Source organism: Symphodus melops (genome assembly GCF_947650265.1).
Source record: "Symphodus melops genome assembly, chromosome: 17".
NCBI lineage: Eukaryota > Metazoa > Chordata > Actinopteri > Labriformes > Labridae > Symphodus > Symphodus melops.
The window spans coordinates 11,648,504-11,669,668 of record NC_136707.1 but is presented as its reverse complement, the minus strand read 5'-3'; the positions used below and the strand labels follow the sequence as shown (position 1 = coordinate 11,669,668).

The 21,165-nt window shown below is 40.9% G+C and overlaps 3 protein-coding genes across 3 annotated transcripts in view; 1 reads left to right on the top strand and 2 right to left on the bottom strand.

The window, feature by feature from the left end:
• The window catches only part of elof1 (elongation factor 1), a 383,117-nt gene extending 362,043 nt beyond the window's left edge, over positions 1 to 21,074 (top strand). The window contains exons 2-5 of the mRNA XM_079366890.1: positions 19,078 to 19,109; positions 19,734 to 19,852; positions 19,934 to 20,004; positions 20,369 to 21,074. Of these exons, the coding sequence (XP_079223016.1) occupies positions 19,737 to 19,852; positions 19,934 to 20,004; positions 20,369 to 20,433 (252 nt within the window). The 5' untranslated portion in view covers positions 19,078 to 19,109; positions 19,734 to 19,736 and the 3' untranslated portion in view covers positions 20,434 to 21,074. The remainder of the gene's footprint in view (positions 1 to 19,077; positions 19,110 to 19,733; positions 19,853 to 19,933; positions 20,005 to 20,368) is intronic.
• Positions 74 to 14,180, bottom strand: rab3db (RAB3D, member RAS oncogene family, b). Its single transcript, XM_079367172.1, has 5 exons — positions 13,856 to 14,180; positions 10,107 to 10,343; positions 3,510 to 3,628; positions 3,002 to 3,126; positions 74 to 2,885 (listed from the first exon to the last, which is right to left on the bottom strand). The coding sequence occupies exons 2-5, from the start codon at positions 10,341 to 10,343 to the stop codon at positions 2,698 to 2,700; spliced, it is 669 nt and encodes a 222-aa protein (XP_079223298.1). The 5' UTR covers positions 13,856 to 14,180; the 3' UTR covers positions 74 to 2,697.
• Positions 15,893 to 18,326, bottom strand: tmem205 (transmembrane protein 205). Its single transcript, XM_079367189.1, has 4 exons — positions 18,195 to 18,326; positions 17,172 to 17,279; positions 16,895 to 17,058; positions 15,893 to 16,783 (listed from the first exon to the last, which is right to left on the bottom strand). The coding sequence occupies exons 2-4, from the start codon at positions 17,269 to 17,271 to the stop codon at positions 16,481 to 16,483; spliced, it is 567 nt and encodes a 188-aa protein (XP_079223315.1). The 5' UTR covers positions 17,272 to 17,279; positions 18,195 to 18,326; the 3' UTR covers positions 15,893 to 16,480.
• Positions 21,075 to 21,165: the final 91 nt, after the last annotated feature.

Here is a 21,165-nt window from a genome sequence, read left to right as displayed (position 1 = left end):
ACAATTCACTCATGCTGAGCCATTGGACACTATATTTGAAAAGAGGATAATGATGGTAATAAAACTCTCACTCTTGTATTGAATATATCCTTTATTAACACATTTCAACATATTTTGGTTCGTAAGATGCTTTTATTTTCTCACAAGTCTTCTTTTTGCACAGTCAGAAACTAAAAAAGGGAATCTGGATAAAAATCCTTTCTTCCCACTTTTTTTTTAGAAGCAACCATTCACAAATACATCACAAATATGGGAAATCATAGACACACCCAAGACACAGCTCTAACTGCTACATGCTTAATGATACGTAAACATCAGTTAATAGAAGCAATATGACAAAAGCTGGAGTCGTTCCAAATTTTGAATCAGTGGACATTTCAGAGCACTCAATATATGTTCAGGCAGCAGCTCATTCGGTGAAACTACCACAGACATCATATCCTCAATGATGCCATTGAAACTCAAAAATGCAAACTTTCCTTGTGCCTTAAAAACCTACTGAATGTTGGAATACATCTGTACTGCCTCCCTTTATTTAACTCCTCCATTAAAGCGCAATGTGGCTTAGATGAGATAAGGAGGGCTTTCTGATATCTATAAAACTGTATCATTTCTCAGCAGCAAACATCGACAGAGATATGTTACCGCATGCTCCTACAATAGCAGGGAGTCAACTGACCAAAAGTTATGACCTAAACCCGCTGACCTGTACAGAGCAACAGTAGCTTTTGTAACGGCACACCCTGGCTGCTGTTAAGGTGCCAAAGCTATGGTTGATACAGACAGTCAGAAACCAGCAAATGTACAGGGATGGTAAATCGCACTGTAACAATAAATCGAACTGAAAACATAAAAAACAGAATATATGAGGTGGAGGCTGTTTAGTACTGCATGTGGAAAAACAAATGGTCAAAAAAGCTAATCAATATGTAGTGTAATATAACTGACAGGAAAAAGAACATAATGTGGAGTGAATACAAAACCTATGAGATTCTACAGTAATAAGACATGCAACAAAGACCCTTTGACTAACATTCTGCACCAGTTCATTGTTTTTCCTGATAGTTAAAACAGCACAGTTGAGGCCACAGTTGATCTTCCAAGGAGATCAGTGTTCCTTCTTTCCAAGTATGCACACACAAATGCAGAAACAGAATAAAGAGCTATAATACCAATATGTAAGTATTCTGTTATTAATAATAGTTTGTTTGCCATGCAAAGTGTTTTGCCATGGAGCAGCCTGTGTGTGATGGTGCGTGTATTGTACATGTCCTTGGTTAAAGGATACATGAATCTAAATTACTTGCACAGAGGGGTGGTGAGTGAGCCTGGTCATGTGACGACTAATGTTACCAGTCAAACAACTTCCTTACAGTCACACTCAAAAAGAAAAAGGTAAAGGTAATGTCCTTACCTATATAGAGAAAAGGGCTCCAGATTGGCTTTGAAACAGTTCTAGGTTCTAGATAAATGTGTATCCTTTATTTCTTTCATTAATTTTCACTTAAACTTCTTCACATGTGATGGACAATGAGTGAACATCATCTTTCAAAGTGGCCCAAATCCATGACTTAAAACAAACAGAAAAAAAATAGATTTTCTAGTTTATATTAAAATGATGTTCATCATTTAATTGTAACATTGACAAGATGGTATATCTGACATAGCACAAACCTGTTACAGTACATCAACATTAGCATAATGAATTAGGATTAAAACTCTCTCTCTCTTACTCATTAAAGCAGACTAAACTAGAGTATAAAACTAAACTGAAATGATTTCATTTTATAATTATTATAACTTTTATTTAAAAAATGTGAGGTGGCTCTTACATTGTTACATTTTTTGAAAGTGAAACTTTGGAAATCTGTCTTTGGAAAGTGTCGATCTGTTCCTGCCAGCCTTACAGAGCATGATGTGCTCTTCTCTGAGACATTCATAATTTCAACAAAGTGAAACTCATGTTTTTAACCCTCTTTCTATCTGACATGAACATGAAGTGCCCTAAATGATCAGACAAGCAAACCACTCTCTTCTCTCCTCTTCTGAGGGGGAAAAAAACAATCAAGAAGTCATTTTGCTGGAGTCAGTCTGCTACATTTACAAGATAAAAACTATCATTGTGAAAGTGTTGAATATGTATTCTTGGGTTTACCTTCTAAACATAAAAACCCACAGACATGTAATGAATTCATCTCAAATAAAAAACAAATGCCAAATATAAATCCATCTACGGACAATGTTTTATGATCAGTCCATTAAAATGAGAATACGGCAGCAGTGGTCAGGTGGTTGAATGATATCAGAGCAAAAGGCAGGCTTTAGTGTGCTATCAGATTATCACAGAGCTGATGGGTCAAGACCACAGAAACAGAGTGGGCATCCTTTAAGTGGAAAATAGAACAGGGGGTTTTCGGAAGAGAGGGGTCTGGCACCACTGATGAAGATTACCTCAGCTAGCTGTCCTTCGGTTTGTGCTGCACTGAGGGGACAAAACAGAGCTGATTGTGTCCAGAGTGAAGACAAAGGAAGAGGCACTGTCTGTGGTTTAGGCACAGAAAAGGTGTTTGTTTTTATATATGATTATTAGTGTGTGTGTGTGTGTGTGTGTGTGTGTGTGTGTGTGTGTGTGTGTGTGTGTGTGTGTGTGTGCGTGCGTGTTTTGGGGGCTTGAAAAAGGTAAGAAGGTAGGTGGGCTTAACAGGAACAGCCCCCCTGGCTCTCCGAAGGCAAGTCTTTGAGGCTCTGGTTCCCGTGGTTGGACATAAGGTTTACGTCTCCCTCCATGCTTTCATTCATCTTCTCACAGATTATGTCCACCAGACGCTCAAACACCTGCTTCACACAGATGTTGTCCTTAGCGCTGGCTTCAAAGAACTGGAAACCTGAGGGAGAATGCAATAAAGAACATATATACATAATAAAATAAACACAGATACCGTGCAGGGATATTAACTACATAAGAAGTTTGCCAATACAGCAACATTGTGCGAGTTGTTACCTAGCTCCTCTGATAGTCTCTGGCCATCCTCTGTGGGAATGAGCCTGTCATCCTCTAGGTCACACTTGTTACCGACCAGGATGACCTGAGCGTTGTCCCATGAGTATGTCTTAATCTGTGTTGCCCTGTAGCACAACAGAGCGATCCACAAGTCGGTATGATTCACAGCAGTTTGAAAACAAATGATTCTTAAAGCAAAATAGATTTCTGACAATTTCTCAAACCATAAAATCAAAGCATGAAATAATACCTAGTTGCTGGTGAACAAAAGTCTCTTATAAAAAAATAAATAAACATGCAGTAACTTTGTGTTGGCTCAGTTTTGGTTTGGTCAAAACTCCAAAATAAAAGCATGTGCCAGATACAAATAGAAGTTATTAATTACTTTACTAAATAAAACAAAAGATGAAGACTTAATATTTGGAGATACAGTGACTCGATGTAAAATTTGGCAGCAATACTTCCTGGTGCAATCAACCATAGACCAAGGTTTTAATGTCCAACTCACCAGTCCTGAACTGCATTGAAAGAGTCCTGATTAGTAATGTCATATATGAGCAGGAAGCCCATAGCACCTCTGTAGTATGCTGTAGTGATGGTACGGTAGCGCTCCTGCCCTGCTGTATCCTGCATTCACACAAACACAATATACATTAAATAGACAACAAAACAGAAACTCACAAGTAACCTTTCAATAAATGAATTTAACCACAGAGGGGCAGTATTGTCAAAATGATGACCCGTTGCTGCAACACGTTCCTCTAACCATGTTAGTCAGATCTACTCCATAAACACACTCTTTTTTTCCCAAACATACAGCAAATGGATGGTTAATACATAGAATGTTTCACCACTCCTCCTTCCAAACCACAAAGGTTTCATTATCATTATAAAATGCCATATGATGCTCCATACAAAATCTACCAGAAGATGGCATTTGGATAGCAGCCTCGATCATTCATCATCAAACCAACAAGGTCCTCTGTTTCATCAGGCCAGCAAGAAGGGAAAAAGAGAGATAAGAGAAATGCTGGCGTCACAGAGGAGCATCTACTCATTAAATGAAGGCTGTTTGTGATGTCACAGACGACAACTGAAAGATAAAACAGGCTGTGGGTAGAGAAACTCTCCTCCACTCTCAGGGTTACTCGATAACCTGTCCAAGTCCTTTTTTTTCCTCCTCTGCATCGGGGGCCTGTGTATTCCTCACAGTAAGGAGGAGGAGGAGTAGTGGGTTGTCCAGGTAACTGGAGGCCATTGAGTGTTATAAATGTTCCATTACAGCTGGACTGCTCTGTTTGGTTGGCCTAAACTGATCCTTCTCACTTAACAGAACAGGAAAGAGGGCAGTGTGCTTTGCTTCTGTCTGAGAGAGTAAGAACAAACATTACTGCCTTGGTTTATTATTTGATGTCTTTCAGATTTTTTTCACGTGTTATTTTTCTATCAACATAGCCTAAAATATTTTAGACCCATATGTATCTGATCCACACAGAACAAATATTTGGAAGGGTTGGATGGGATGTTTAACCAAATAGACAGTCTACAGGGTTGCTATAATTAACCCCAGCGGGTAAACAAAAGCGGCTCCCTTATGCTTGTATATGTATAAAGGGAGACAGGGGTTAAATCAGGCTTGTGCATGCTCAGAGACGTCTCTGACATGCATCAGCTGCCGACCCACAGCAGCGTCACACTCATGATAGGACATCTCCCTGATTCTGTATTTGTGGATGTTCTTTTTTTTCACGAAGTATGCTAAAGGTGTGTGTTTGTTCAAAGATGAGAAACATATTTCCATGGCAGCGACAGGAGGGATGTAAACAATACGTGTACACAGTGTACATACACATGAGCGCCTCATGCTCGCTGCTCAGGGACCATGTGGGGATGTTATCAGGCTAGCCTGTTTCCATGACACATAAAGTGAGGCTAGCAGCTGTGCAGAGAGGAATCATCAATAATACTCTTTGTCTTTTGAGCTTGTGAAACCTCTTTCTGGTTTGAGGTTCAATGGAAGCTAACATGATTTTAACAGCCAGCATTTCTCACAGTTGATTATTAACACCACATAAAGGAGTGTTCAGAGTCATGCCCGATGGTCCCACACCCTTTAAATACACTACCACACAAGTGCTGCAGTAAATCCTTGTTACGTCTCCGTCAGATGCTGATAGAGAACTTCCTCTACTTCCTGAGTTTAGGAAATGCCATGTTTCTTTGTCACCCAGCAGCACCAGCAGTAGCTAGGCTAAGGCTGAGCTTTGACCTCTAAAAGTTCCGCAAACAAATATTACTTAACACACATTATAAAGTTAGTCTTAATTTTCTCACTTTCGCAGCTGTAAGAATAATACACAGCACTAACAGTGCATGTCATGTATTAGATCCACATGTTTAGTTAGGTTGGTCAGTGAGTGTGTGCTTTGGTGTAGACTCCTTTGCTGCTGATTCATCTGGGCCGCTCTTTGTGTATCAAACAGTGGCTTACACACTGTTGGCTCAAATGAATCATCTGTTTGAGCAGCTTGTGTATCAACAATATATATCATTGGGATTTGTAGAGTACAATGAGGCATGTCGGAGTGGAGAGAAAATGAAGAATACATGTTGTGGAAAACATCAACTACATGCCTTGTAGTGAAGGATGATTGCTTTTCTGACACTATCCGAGCTTTTGGGTCATATACAGCATGGCTTACAAAAGTGCATTTCACAAATTTGGTTGATGGCAAGACTTTTTGTATTTTGGCATTTACACATTGACAGTTTAATGTGAAAATGTGTCACTTTTGGTGACAAACTTAAAATATGATCTGCTGTAGCTGCCAAGCAAACAGCAACAATGGCACGATTAGTAACCTGTGGAATAATGTTTAGCAGTTTCAGAGTGACAAACTTTCTTAAGAGACAAGAGCATGAGCACTACTTTGAGCACTACAAGGACTTATCTCAAGGGTAGACATGTAACGATTCACTCAATTCACAACACCATTTATGATACGATTCATTTTACAAAATGAGACTGTAAACAAACTATGACTGAAAAAGAATCCTTTAGGGGATGCAAACCTGCTTGTCCAAGTGGTTTGGCATTTTAATGTTTCTATTTTTGCAATTAGGGGGAGGAGATTGGCGCTTCTCATTATGGCGTTGGTTAAATGCTGCGTCATGTTGGTTGTGCTGGTTGAGTAGTTCCCTGTCCTCTAGGAATATTTGCACACAGTTCATTTTCTTCTCACTTCTTTTATTTTCTGTCACCTCTCATTGAAAAGACAGTGGTGCGTCTTTAAAAATCTTGCGCTACAGATGCTGACGCTATTGCGATTCCTTTTTTAGAGTATTGTTACGGTTCATGTTGTAAAATCAGTAGTTGATAATGTGATCATAATTCCGATTATGTGGAGAGTCTGTGAATGCACCAGAGAGAACGTGTTGAGCGGCTGTTGAGAGAACGCTGTGTGAGAGAGTTGGATTGTTGCGGCAAGTTATGTGTTGTTGTTCTCTGCTGTAAACGGCGTGGTCACGGCCGACAGTGACCGGCTTATTAAAAGCTGTTATTTGAACGCTCTCGTCGTCCTTTAACGTCCGGACGGACTCTACATTGGTGTCAGAAGTAAAGCTACGGAGTTAATTAGCCGCTAGCGTTAGCCGCAGCTATGCAGCTTGCCAACAGCATGGCCTCCCAGCAAGAGTATACCAGCACTCGACCTAAAATGAAGGAGGAGGTGACGGACAGCGACTACGGCGATATGTGGAGCCGTGATGCGGACCACATGGAGCACCTGAGACAATTGGCCGATGCCAGGTTTGACTCTTCAGGTGGGGAGGAGCACGCTGGCGCCAAAACGTGCGACTCTGCGCGGGCCGGGGACGTTCATGGCGGTACCCCCATGAGCCGGCTCCAGGTGAAAACGCCAAAGTACTCCGGTACGGCGGACTGGGTTGCCTTCCATGCCCAGTTTGAGCTACTAGCACGTGCCATGGGCTGGTCTGAGGCGGATAAGGCACTCCAGCTTGCCCTTTGCCTCACTGATGACGCGCTGGCATGCTTGTTGCTGCTTAGTCTGGCTGAGAGGGATGACTACGGGGCTTTAGTGGGTGCCCTGCAGCGGTGTTTTGGACAGTGCAGCCAGCCTGGGGTTCTTTTTTCTGAGCTGTCTAACCGACAGAGGCGGCCGGGGGAGCTGCTTCGTTTGCTGGCTAACGACATAGAGATGCTGGCGAGGAGAGCATACGCCCACATGCCTGCTGATGTACAGAGTGAGCTAGCCCGGGACCAGTTTTTTCGTGCCATAACACCCAGGGAGCTGCATGTTCAGACCCAGCTGGCGCACCCCCGCACCCTGCAGGAGGCGCTGGAGCTGGCGTTGGAGAGGGAGATTATTGGGGGGCCCGCGGAATGTGACCACGATGACGGTGGTCCCGTTGTGAGAGCTGCGGTTCAAGTGGATCGTGGTCAGGAAAAGCCGGCTTGGGCCAATGAGTTGACTGAACTAGTCCGGGCTGTGTCGCTGCAACCACTACGCAACGACACCCGCCCTCGTCGCAGTCCTCCTGTCTGTTGGGTGTGTGGTCAGGTTGGCCACATCAGCATGAGGTGCCCTAGGCGGGCTGGTGATCAGGGAAACGGCCCAGGGTCTGCGTAGACGGGACGATGCAGACCCTTGCCCCTGTGTCCCGCATTGCCCCGTGTACGGACGGCGGAGCCCAGCAGCACAGACAGGGGAACCTGGCTCCACTCCCTCCAGAAGCAGATGACACCATTGAGTCTGCAAGGGTGGTGGGCTGGACTCACTCGGGAGACTTCTGCCATGTCCCTGTTACCCTGGCGGTGACCCAGCCCATAGCCCTTGTTGATACGGACTCCACTGCGACGCTGGTGAGACCGGATGTGATCCCAGCCGGGACACGGTTGGAGCCTACAGTGGTGAAACTGCGTATGGTGAATGGTGAACTGACCCCAATGCTGGGGAGAGGGAGGGTGGCTATCAGGATGGGGGGCTTGTACTGGACTTTGAGGTGTGGGTTGCAGCAGTCCAGGACCCATGCATCATAGGACTTGACTTCCTGTGGGCTGCTTGCTGTGTGCTAGACCTGGGGAGGAACACACTGGCTTTCCCAGGGGGCTCCACTGTGAAACTTGTGCACCCCACACTGGCCCTGGGGTCACAGCTGAAAGCTTCAAGAGCTGGCGTGATTCATTATCGGCCAGAAGAGGCACCCCAAGCTCCCACTCTCGCCCCTTCTCCCCCCTTCTCCCCTGCCCCGGTCGGTCTGGCTGCAGAGAGGGAGGCTCGGGAGGTGGAGCTCTGCACTGTGGAAGGGCACAACCCTGTGCTTGGCGAGGATGGACTAGTCTGTAGAGCGGTGCAGATTGTTGGGTCATCAGGATGGAGAGTGCATCAAGAGCAAGATGCAGATCTCCGACCAGTGCTGCTGTGGGTGGAGTCCAGAAGGAGGCCCTATCGGAAAGAGGTCGCCGTGTGCTCCCCTGCCACGAAGGGGCTCTACAAGAAGTTTTCAGCTCTTCGACTTAAGGACGGGGTGCTTCAGAGAGCCTGGAAAGTGCCAGCTACAGGGGAGGAGAGGTGGCAGGTGGTGGTCCCCAGAGCTCTAAGAGAAGATGTGCTAAAAGCCTGTCATGGCACGGCTGGAGCAGGGCATTTTGGAGTCTCAAAAACCCTTCACCGGGTGCAGCAGAGTTTTTACTGTGGCCAGCTCAGATGGGACGTGGAGGACTTTTGCCACCACTGTGACCTCTGCACATTGCGTAAAGGTCCCCCCGACCTACAGCTTCAACAGCTGGCTGTGGGAGCCCCAATGGAGATGGTTTTTGGATATCCTCCAGACACACCAGCAGTTTCGCCAGGGCCAGAATATGCTAGGAGGCTCCAGGATAGGATGGAGTCAGCTCATGCCTTTGCCCGTGACCAGCTTGGAAAAACAGGGATAAGGCAAAAACGAAACTACGACCTGAGGTCCAGGGGGAAGGACTTCAGGGCTGGTGACTTGGTGTGGGTGTTCACCCCGAAAAGGAAGAAAGGACGGTGTCCAAAATTAGTCTGTCATTGGGTGGGGCCCTGTGAGATGTTAGAGAGGTTGGGGGAGGTCGTGTATAGGGTCCAGCTGTCCCCTAGAGGGAGACAAGTGGCTCTTCACAGAGACAGGTTGGCCCCATACAGAAGGGACCACTTCAACACTCCAGGACCCCGACATCCCCTTGGAGAGGTGGGTGTCACCACCCCTGGGCTCACCTCCTGCACAGCAACTGGATGCTGCAGGGGTGACGACTCGGCCCCGGAGACGGAAAAGGCCCCCGGGTCGCCTCAGGGACTTTGTTTGTGATTCCTCGGGGCGAGGGATTCAGTGAGAGGGGATAGTGTAACGGTTCATGTTGTAAAGTCAGTAGTTGATAATGTGATCATAATTCCGATTATGTGGAGAGTCTGTGAATGCACCAGAGAGAACGTGTTGAGCGGCTGTTGAGAGAATGCTGTGTGAGAGAGTTGGATTGTTGCAGTGACCGGTTTATTAAAAGCTGTTATTTGAACGCTCTCGTCGTCCTTTAACATCCGGATGGACGCTACAGTATTGATGTGAGACTTGATACCTTTGAATCGTTATTTTTCAAGATTGATATTTACATCCCTACTGACAGGTATAATAGTATTGTGTCTACTAATGTCTCCGTCAGATCATTGTGTTTCCAGGTCTTGTTTTAGCTCCTTCTTAGTTGCATTAAATTAATATTAATAATAACAATGCAGGAGTAAGGTTAGACAGTTCTCTTGTTTCTTAACTCTGACCCAACTGACAAGGCTGATCGACCTGCTTTACACGTTTATGTTCAGAAACTACACATTTAGCACTAGTTAAAGGTTGGTAGTAAGGATATGTATGAAACCATGAGGAAGTAATGCCTTGTGCACTTTAAAGATTTAAAGGCTTAACTTGCCTTTAAATCCACAATTCTAAACATACCTTTTCTTTAAAATGTCTTCTGGTAAAGCCTAGAAAGATCATCCAAGGAGCCCAGTGCAAATGTCAGAGTGGTAATACAATGTATGAGAAGCACAGTGGTTTGCATCTTTGATCCACTCACCCAGATCTGCAACTTGATCCTCTTGTCATTGCGGAACACAGTCTTGACCTTGAAGTCGATGCCCACGGTGCTGACAAAGGCGGAGGTAAAAGAGTCGTCTGCGTATCGAAACAGGAAGGATGTTTTGCCAACACTGCTGTTCCCGATAATCAGCAACTTAAACATGTAGTCAAAGTTCTGATCGGCTGCGTCCTTCTGGGACGGTTGCTGTTGCAGCCGGGAGTCATTTGATGCCATCTAGAGAGGAAAATAAATTAAAGCATTAAACCTCAATGTAGCATATGGTGAAAACTTTAAATCAATGCACAATTCAGAAAAAGATGTCAAATGTTTTATTATTATTTTTGACCAACAGGTATATGTTACTGTGACTTAAAACTGTTTTAATTTTCAAAAGGGTATTCATCTTTAAGTTGGAAAATCTCTCTTTTTTTTTTTTAACAGGGACTGAAGAGAGAAATGACAGGAAATGAGGGAAGAAAATATCAGAGAATGACTTGCAACATACGTCTCTGATAGATGCTGTTTGTACTTTAAAGCTCCGTTCCGGCACATGAATGAGGATGTTCACAGACACTTGTGAGGTTGCTGGCGAAGTGATAATTGTCCTATATGTTTTGAAGGGGATGTGCAGGTAAACCCACCTGGTACCAGAAGTACTATTTTTGATAAACACAGGGTTTCATTAAACACTTTTCAGTACTCTTGGTCCTTCCAGCAAACCTCATAGTCACAACCAAACAGACACCAATAGATGAGCTGACGGCCAGTATAGAATTACTCTCTATGGCCCATGTATAATGGCCTGATAGGTCAGACATTCTAGCAGCTGTCTTTCTTCCTGGTTCTTTGGTCTCACCCCTCTCTTTGCACAACCTCCGTGCAATTTACTCTCAGGCAGAAGGAGGGAGATTTATAGGGGCATTGTGGTTTCGGGAGGACATTACTGGTAGTACTGTTTTTGGTATTTTATTTTACTTGGGCTAGTTACTTTTCTTAGTGTAGGGGAAGAACCATGATCTTTTTACGGCTCCATCAAAGGCTTTAAATCAGGGTGAACATGTGCGCTTTTAAATTTGTGGAAGCTTAAAATAAACTTTATCTCAGTGTAATCGGTCCTTAGGGTACATGTATAACTTTACTTGCTTTTCAGGCTTTTCGCATCCAAATGGTTGAAGGAGGGAGAGTAACTTTAAATGGCAACTTTACAACACAGCTAAAAATGTTTCAAGTCTGCTTCAAAACAATGGTTAATAGCTGTTTCCCCATTCATGGCAATCGTAGAGTGGCGAGGTATCACCTCAGCTATATCTAGACTGTTCCCACTGGAGGACTTTTAAAAAAATAAAATATCAGACTTATGGCTCTATGTGTGGTTGTCTGTGTAACAGGCTTCAAATAAGTTCTTTGCTCCTGATTTTCCTTCAAGTTTATTCCAGTTGTTAATCAGTTAACACTTTAAGCATCAACAACCCAGAGATCAGCAGTGGTTGTCGCACCTACATTTATTTTGCATGGGTTAAAGGCACAGTATGAAGATTCTGCCACCAGGGGGCATTAGCCATTCTCAATAACAAAACAACAAACAATTGTACAATTGAAGCTGGCGGGGAATCATGATGGAAAAAAAAAGAAGTAAAAAGTAAAATTTACATGAATTTTTTAACCACAGAAGTATTTACATTTATTTAAATTATTATTATTATTTCTTAGTTGATAAAAAAGCACTAAACTCTGGGAAAAAACGAGCCAATTAGCATGATCTTGCATTAGATTTAATAATTGTTTTTAAAACTTTAAACTAAATTAAAGCAAACTGTACAGTTAGCTTTGAATTCATAATATGCAATACTGGCCTTTGCTTGCTTGAATGCAGTAGAGGCTGTTGTTGATAGGTCCCTAACAGCTTATCAATAATGTCGTTCTTCCTTGAAATAAGGTCTGATTTGTACCTTGAAATGTATCTTTCAGTTTGGGATCCACTAGATAGTAAAAATACCAACAAGAGTTGTCAGTTTTGTTTTGACAATTTGCAAATCTGGATCACTTTTGATAACAACATTTGAGCTTCCGGTATGACGTCATAGAAAAATTGCCATTGAATATTGGGAATTATTGGATTTTTGGTTCAAGTCTAAAGTGAGACCTTTCATGTTTTTGTTGTTGTTAAAGCAGTGACAAACAAATTACCAACCTACCCACTGAAGATGAGCATGGATGAGGCAAGATTTCAACATTCTGTGCAACCTTGCACGATGCTATATGTTGTAATAAAATGTTGTAGTTCACCGACAGTACAGGAACTATTTCCCAACTTGACAAATTCTCTATTAACAACAACCCCTCCAGACACAAAAGTGCTCTCTCTGTGTTAAATGAGGGGTTGTGTTCAAGTCTCAATTCTTTCTAATCTCTTGAGACATCGGCTTTGAAATCACATGATGCCTGTGCTGAGCAGGGGTCTCCAGGGTACATTTTTGTACTTGTAGATCCCATAGCATGATGTTATTTTCTTACTCCAACTTTCCCATTTGCTCAGCTAAAACCTGAGGTAACCCAGTCACATGTTCATATTTGCCACAGCTCACGATATCTGCAAGTAAAAATGGTATACTGGTAGACTGGTATAGTTTGTGAAAACATGTATTGAATGTTGTTCTCTAGTGTTTTGTAATCTTATCTAATTATGTGAGTTAAAATCACAACATTTAAGTGTGATTTGTTTTCTTTTAATAGAAACTTAAAGGTCCACTATGGAGCTTTGGGAGAGACAGTGAATGTTGGATAAGTGTACAGATTCTATGGTATATGTTTAGAACTCTAAACACAATCTTTCCTCAGAGGAAAATGTGGTCCCTGTAACACTGTTTAAAGATAAAATGATAAAAAGTTATGGTAGATGGCTCGCAACAGTGAAACCGTAACTCTCCTGGTAGCTTTTCAGCTTACAGTGTTCCAGGGACATTTTTTTCCATTAAGTAAAGTGAATTTTGTTCAGAAAATATAGCACTATGAGGTCCTTTTGCAAGACACTTTATGCAAAATCGGAGCACTGTCCACAAACTAAAGGTCTTATTTACCATAGTAAAACACAATCCTATAAATGATGAGTGAGTTCTTTCCTCTTTAAACCCAACATTGGAAATAGCCCTTCTAAAAATTACAACAACAACAAAAATCCTTCTTGCATAAAGGAAATATGATGTATGTAAACAGAGCAACACTAAAACAAAACAGCAGTGAGCAGCAGCAATGATGCCTTTGTAGGAGGGCCCTCAGCACCTGTCGTGATATCAGCTGTTATCTCCAAGAGAAGACATGAAGGCTACTGAGGATGGATGACAATGAGAGCGCCTTTATGGTACACTGGAGAAACACTAGGTGCAGTAAAAATAATTAAAGGTGATTATGCTGAAAGGGGCCTGATGATGGACCGCAGGCCCCTCGTTTGTCGGTGTTTGATGAGCCAGAAGTCATAGCAGGCTTCCTGACTCGCAGGAAATTGTAACTAGGCCTACTGATTAGAAAGCAGCTGTCACATCAGTTCAGACAAATGACATGGTAAACAAATAACAGTGGTAATAAAGCTAGGGGTTACATTTTCAAAACTAAGAACTTATAGCAAAACAAACTACAGTTACCGATTAATCCTGTCATCTTAAACATCAATAAATCACGTTAACCCTGGGCCCTCTCGGAATGAAGGAAGTGTGAAGCAGGAAGGAAATCAGCTGGATTCAACGACTTACCTTCTTGAGGAGGAAAGTAAGCGTTCACCTCGGTCCACCAGTTAAACTCTTGGTCAATGATGACAGGCAAAAAAAAGTGGAGCAAACAACTAAAATATCCCCTTTTTTGTTCTAGCGACAGCGCCTACAGCAGACACGCGTTCCTTCTACTTTTTCCCGTCTTCCTTTATAAGCGAGTTGAGCGGCTCCCGGATCTCGCTTGTATGTTCAAGCTGCCACTGTAGTAGAGCTCCCTCTATGACAGAGTTAATGCTGCAGCCTCTGAAACCTTTGATGGGCTGTGCCAGTCATCACAGCTCGAGGAAAGGGCTGTCCAACGTGCGCGCGCAAATAAGCGCGCTTGTGATTTACTTAGCCTCGGTCCCACTACAACTACAATATAGGCTATTAAGGTGCGCAGACATATTTGTTGTGTACACACACACACACACACACACACACACACACACACACACACACTTTGGTATATATATTCAAACGAACTATATAAAGTGAGTATTTAATAAGATAATTGTGCTTTTAATTGTGAGAGTCACGGTTTATCAATTACAGATGAAGTGCCTGGAAAATGTTGTTTTGGGTCAATATGTGTGAGGAAGAGTCAGCATCCTGCATTTAATATGTGTCTCTTTTTTCTTCTGTATAGTATGGTAGAGCTCTAAAGCAACTCAGAATAGTATCATATGAGTGAGGACAACAAATCACATTTTCTTTATGAGCTTTTATTATGTTTTTGTACTGTCTTGTAAATGTTTTGTTTGTATAGTGTTTTTATGCTCTCGGGTGCAAGACAAATTCCCCTAGGGTCAATCAAGGTTTTCATTCATTAAAACCCACATAGAAGGTACATTTTCAAAATGTGTCCCACTTTACCCTTTTCACCCTATACTACATTATCTTTATAATCTAATTTTGCTCAACAGTATTATTATTACAGCATGGTCCCTACTGCAATATTGTCCCTCTGTAGTCCCAATGAGATACTTCAGTGTGTAAGGGCATTCTATATGTAGCCATCAGATAGTTACAAATAATTGCAACATCTCTGCATTAAAGGGGACTGAATAAAGCAGCTTCAAATTCCTCTAGTCATTATTAATTTAACACACCATATTGCTGCAGGGCTGCTCTGCAGTGTAACAAATCATGGTCCATGAATTTGCAGCAGTTTGTGTGACTGCAGCAATGACTCTTGTTGATTGGAAAGAGAAAAGTGGAACTTCTGCTGCAAGCAATAGTCTACATTTTGTTTCCCCGTTTCCTCATGTTTTACCATTGAGACTTGAGGAATTTTAAACACTGAACATTTTCCTCATATTTGGCATATCTTGCTGTGATAGGCTAGAAATTGCTTTAAAGGTTGTTGTTGTTGTTTTTTTAAGCCTAATTAGAATTTTAACCCAACAGTCCTGTAACTTTCTGAGATCTATATAATCAAGTCATTCCTTGAAGAGGAGTAGATCAACTTGTTTTTTGTTAGATAAGGTTTATTTCCTGATGCTACTACAATGAACTTGACAAGCCAGCTCTTGACCCAATGCATTCACTGCGTTTCATAACTAATCTCTTTACTTGAGACTAACTTCCTTGTGCATTTTTCCAACATGACAGCGGCCCGTAACAAAAAACTTTAATAGTTTATTCCATAATTTGTCTGTTAAGCACAAAACAAATAAAGAGACCAAGTTTCAATAAATATTTAAAATTTTTGATCACAAAAATAAGAGGTAACACCTTAAAAAACACTAGCATGAATTGAATTTAGAGCAACATCTCTTCCTTTCTTGTCAGTCCCTGCTTTTTATATTGATAGACTCCATTATAATCCATTAGTGCTAATGTTGTAGCTTCAATACTTGACACAGCCTCTTTCAGCCTGGAGCGGCCGACACAGCATTCAAGTCTTGCCCTCTTAACCTGATGTGAGTCACAGGTAAATAAATAAAAACCTGTCTATTCCAAATACTGCACTGTCTGTTTGGTCTGTGTTCAATCACAAGCCTATATCACTAAGGATTCAAGGAGTTTGTTTCCAAATCAACAAAAACAAGTTTTATTTTAGAGCAAAACAGACGGCAACAAACACTGAATAAGGTATAAATCAATACAACAGACATAGTGTAATCTCTCAATCAGTGCTAATTAAATATATAAAACACTATCATACATTTATCATAGACTGTAAATATGACATTTCCACTACAAGCAAAATACGTTGGAACTCGCAGCCTGTCAATGTATTTTTGCAAGTGAGACTGCGTGTACGCTTGCTTGCACTTTTTAATGGACTCGTTACTGTTCTACACACCTGTCAGATGAGATGTAATTCATATGACTGAATAATACATTTCAATAAAGGATTAAACAACGTCTTATGAATGAACTGCAGTATGCTGTTATCAGCAATGGACCAGCATATTCTTATGTCTGAACATCGCCCCCTGCTGGGAATGATAGGATATTACCCAGACAGCAGGGGAGATTTACATTTTACTGAAGCACATTTTTAACGGAAAGTTTTAAAAGAAATGATATTGTACAAGTCATTGTTAGTCACAGTTTTAAGCATCAATTAGATACTAATTGACAAGAACACATTTTTCATATTTTGAAACCTTCTGTTCTCTAAATAGTTGATAAATTCAAAGCTGTGTAGATCAAATTGATTGTTGTGCAGATGATTCCGATCAGATTGCAGAGGTTGGACAGCCCGTGGTATCGGCCAAATGTGCTCTTGTAAGCTCTGTACTTAGGGTCCTGTTCTTTGAGCTTAGCATATGCCTCTCTCTGGGAGCCAAGGCCAATCTCATTCCCCAAGCCATGCTCCTTCTCCACCTCCCTCAGTTGGAACATCACCTCAGTGGCTGCTGGGCCAAACCAACGAGCGTTTAGACCAGCCATGACCAGTGCCACAAAGTACAGAGCCATCTGAAAGACAAAAGGAATTATTTATTGGAGGACAACATTGTGCTTATTTCTGTCCACACTTTGTGATATTGATAAGTGTTTAAAATATTTTGTGCAGTTGTGATGTTTGACCTGTAAACTTTCATGCCAGTCCAGGAGATCTCTGGGGTGGTACACAGCATATAGAGCTAAGCTGACACCACTGCTCCCCATTAGACAATAGAAATATACAGGGAAAAGCTTACTCTGCACCAGGCCAAAGGTGTGCAGAGTAACCTGCCACACTAATGCAAAACCTGCAAGACAAGAAAGCAGACAAAAGAGTGTGAAAGGGGTGTAGAAATATGAAAATAGAAGAACAGAACTGTTTGGCTTTCAGCCATGACTCTTCTGTTTGTGTGCCTCATACCTGCTATGAAGGAGACCCAGACCTGCATGCCCCAGGTGAAAGAAAGTGCAAGAAGGTGTAGCACTTTAACTAAGTCTGTAGGTTCCCCCTCCGTCACCATTGTGTCACCTTTCAAAAAACATACATTATCAACATACTTAATTATTATTAATCATTATCCATTGACATATGGTTGACTTTGCATGGCTGGTATGTTTGATATTGATTTCTGTGGTATTGACTATATGCCCCTATATATATATATATATATATATATATATATATATATATATATTAGTAAATCACATTTCTCTGTAGAATATATTGCTAATAATGTAATATCACAGCAAGTTGAAGCTCTGACACACAAACAAATCTCAGTGTTAAGTGGTGCATGTCTGCTGTAATTGTGTGCCTTTTAAGGGTCTGTTGTTTTGACCAGGTCGCTCTTCCTCGCAAAAGAAAGTTTAGTACACTATTATTACTATAAATAGCCTTCCTCAACTCATTGCTGTGAGACTTTACACTGTCAAGTCATGTTGCAATTCCTTAAACATGTCATCAGGTCACGTTTATATGCAAAAAATAACAATGAAATAACCTCATAAATAAATGACATGTTAAATGTGTGTTTTTCCAGAAGTAGCTCCTAAAACGATGAGTAACTAAAAAGAAACATGGCCTCAGAGATAGTGGGCTTGAACAGCTTTTAGGCTGTTGCTTCACATGTGCAACAGACCTGATAAGATGTGTGTCAAGATTGAGAAAACATTGCACTACAGACCAGAAAAAATGCATTTTATAAAGAAGTCATAACTACAATCCACCCTAAAACCACAACTTATCAACAGGTAATGCAAGAGGGACGGGTGATCTGTCTGTAGCTACTCTCTTTAGCGGTGTTTTCATTTTGTAACTCAACATGCTAACCAGTTTTAGCCTCTAAGCTACAGGAGAGTCATACAAGTGTTACGTCAAAGGCGTTAAACTTGATTTTACATTTAACATGTACGTTTAATAAACATGCCTTACAAATGCACTTACCTCAGGGTCTTTTTTCTTGTTTTCTAGATACAAAAAAAATACTTTTACTTTGTGAAAAATGTAAGTCCGGTCCAACGTTCAGGCGAACCACTTCCTCCTCAATGACAAATTGACTCCGCCTATTTGACGAGAAGGTCGATTTTAATTCCAGTAGGCTACATAGTTTCAATATTTTCCTTTTGGTTTAACTTTACAAGCTCCTCATGAGGACTGCTGCTATTATTTGTTTGGAGTTTCTTAGACAAAAATTATGTTGAATTTAAAATGATGGTCCTTACCTAACTAAATAACAAAGACACAGACACACACATACACACACACACTCAAACTTTATGTGTGTGTGTGTGTGTGTGTATATATATATACTGTATATATATAAGATATAAGGTTTTAAGATTTGTGTACACGTCTTAAAAGCCCTACATTTTTTGTATTTAATTTTGTCTGGATTTAATTGTGTTATGCTTTGTTAACTGAATAACCTATAAGAAAAGTTCATGTGTGTTTTATGGGACACATGGTTGTTGATAGTATAGGACATTATTATCCATCATTGAAACTGTCTTCTTATTTGCTTGGTATTTAAACTGGTCTTGAAACAGTAGCTATGACAATTCAGGCTTGTTTTAGTTAAATACAGAAAAAATAAGAAATTGTGGTAATTTATTTGGTTAATTGACAATCTGAAAAAGAAATCATTTCGGTTTGTGTTTACGTTTATCAAAGTAGCATCTTGATTGAATGGTCCTTCACTTAAAAGACGAGATACGCTATTGGAGACAAAGGACTTTCAATCTCCAGGAATGAGCCAATAGCAAACCAGAAAAAACCTCAACCAACCAATCAGAACCGGCCACAGACAGATGCTCCATCCGGATAAAGTTAAAGCATCTTCTATTGCTAAATATCCACTTGGTAAGCTAGATAAACGTTACAGCGTAACGCAAATGCTAAGAAATGCATGCTTTTATTGATTTAACGTTGTTAAAAACCGTTATTTAATTCACTAAAACCAATTTATTCAACTACGCCATTTATGCATCACACAAGAACTGATAACGGGTTAGCTTACTGTAGACGAGCTGATTCTGATTCGGTTTGGAGAAAGATTTTAGCTGCATCAATGTGTTTGTGATTGTACTGTAATGTTACCATCAACGACAAAGAGTGGTTACGTTATACCAGAACTATGTGTGTTTCTATAATGATTTTACTTACAAGAGTCAGTTAAATTTGGATGGCAAGCATGGCTTCTACAAGTATTTTCTTTAAATATTGCCCATGTCGCTGTCCTTTCTTACATTATACGGTTCTTTATTATTACCCAACTCGTAGCCTGCATGTTTTTAAGTAATGATATGTAAACCAATCAAGTGACTACTTGTCGCTGTTGTGTTGTTTAGTGAAATACCACAGTGTAAGATTATGTTTAACATTAATTTAAAACAAAGCCACACAAACACAGGTGTTCTGGCTCCTTGTATTCTTTAATACACAATGACAGTAATAACGGAACTGTTTTTTTTTTCTTTCCGGTAGATAATGGGGCGCAGAAAGTCAAAGAGGAAGCCACCTCCTAAGAAAAAAATGACGGGTAACCTGGACGTCCAATTCACTTGCCCATTTTGTAATCATGAGAAATCATGTGACGTCAAAATGTAAGTGACGCAAAGTGCATCATAAACAGAAAGAAGTACATCATCAGAGCAATGTAACAACCACTTCCTTACTGTTTTCAGGGAAAGAACCCGCAACACAGGGATTATATCATGCAGCGTCTGCTTGGAGGAGTTCCAAACCCCAATAACATGTATCCTTTTAACCAAAAACAAAACAAAACACTGCATCATCATGGACAAAGAATGTTCAGGCTTACAGGTATCTCAAGGTTTTGTGAAATTAAATGTTGGATAATTCACATCAAGGAAACACTGATCTGTTTTTGGTTAGAATCCACCAGTATGATAAAGGTATTTTTTAACCCCCCCAACTACTGCTCTGGCCTCAACACTCAAGGATTTTGCAGGTAGGGGTGAACTAACAGGTCAAACATTTACTGTACACTTTTTGCAAAGTACACAAATAATCAAATGGATTTCATAGTCAGCAGGGTTTAGATTTGTGTGTGCCTTCTCTTGTTCTTAATTGGAATGCACCTTGACTCTTTTTAACAGATCTGTCTGAACCTGTGGACGTTTATAGTGATTGGATCGATGCCTGTGAAGCAGCCAATCAATAGTCATGTTGTCTTGTGAACCGTCTCCCTCTTTTCTCACTGACTCAGTTTATCTCTTGGTAAATGATTGTTCCATGAATTAGGTCCTTTTAAGCTTTCACATTGTAGTACATATCATATACATTCATTATATTGTTACTGATAGTGCATGACATGCTTAGTTTTTCTTTGCCATGATTCGTTCCCTGGCTGGGCCAGGGGGTTTCCAGCTTTGGTTGCATTACAGTTACTATTTGTCAAGGTTTCCTTGTTTTTGTTAGATAAGAATATTTTTTCTGTTTTGGTATAATTTGTCATTTCATGAAGTTGAAACTGTAGTCTTGATATTTTTAACATTCCATATGTGAGCATTGTGATTAATGCTGAAGAAAATATGTGTTATATTTAGTACAGTATGAGACAAAAGTCACTTTTGAATTTTTTTATTTTTAAATTTTTATCCTGACTCTAGTGCACTGAAACCATTTGATGACGTTTCCTGACTGCCAAAACATTCCGAGGTTTAGTTTTTTTTGTACCAGTTTTATCCAAACTGTTGTATTTTTAGACATAATCATGTTGTTTTTATTACACTACTCCTATGTCCTTAACACTGTTTCTTTACGGTAATGACCTCAATGGGAAAATTAAACCAGCATCGTATTTTTCTAGTGTTTTATTGCACAAATGTCATGTTTAGTGAAAGGCATGGGGAATGGGGGGGCGGGGAACAAAACACGTGAAATGTTACCATAC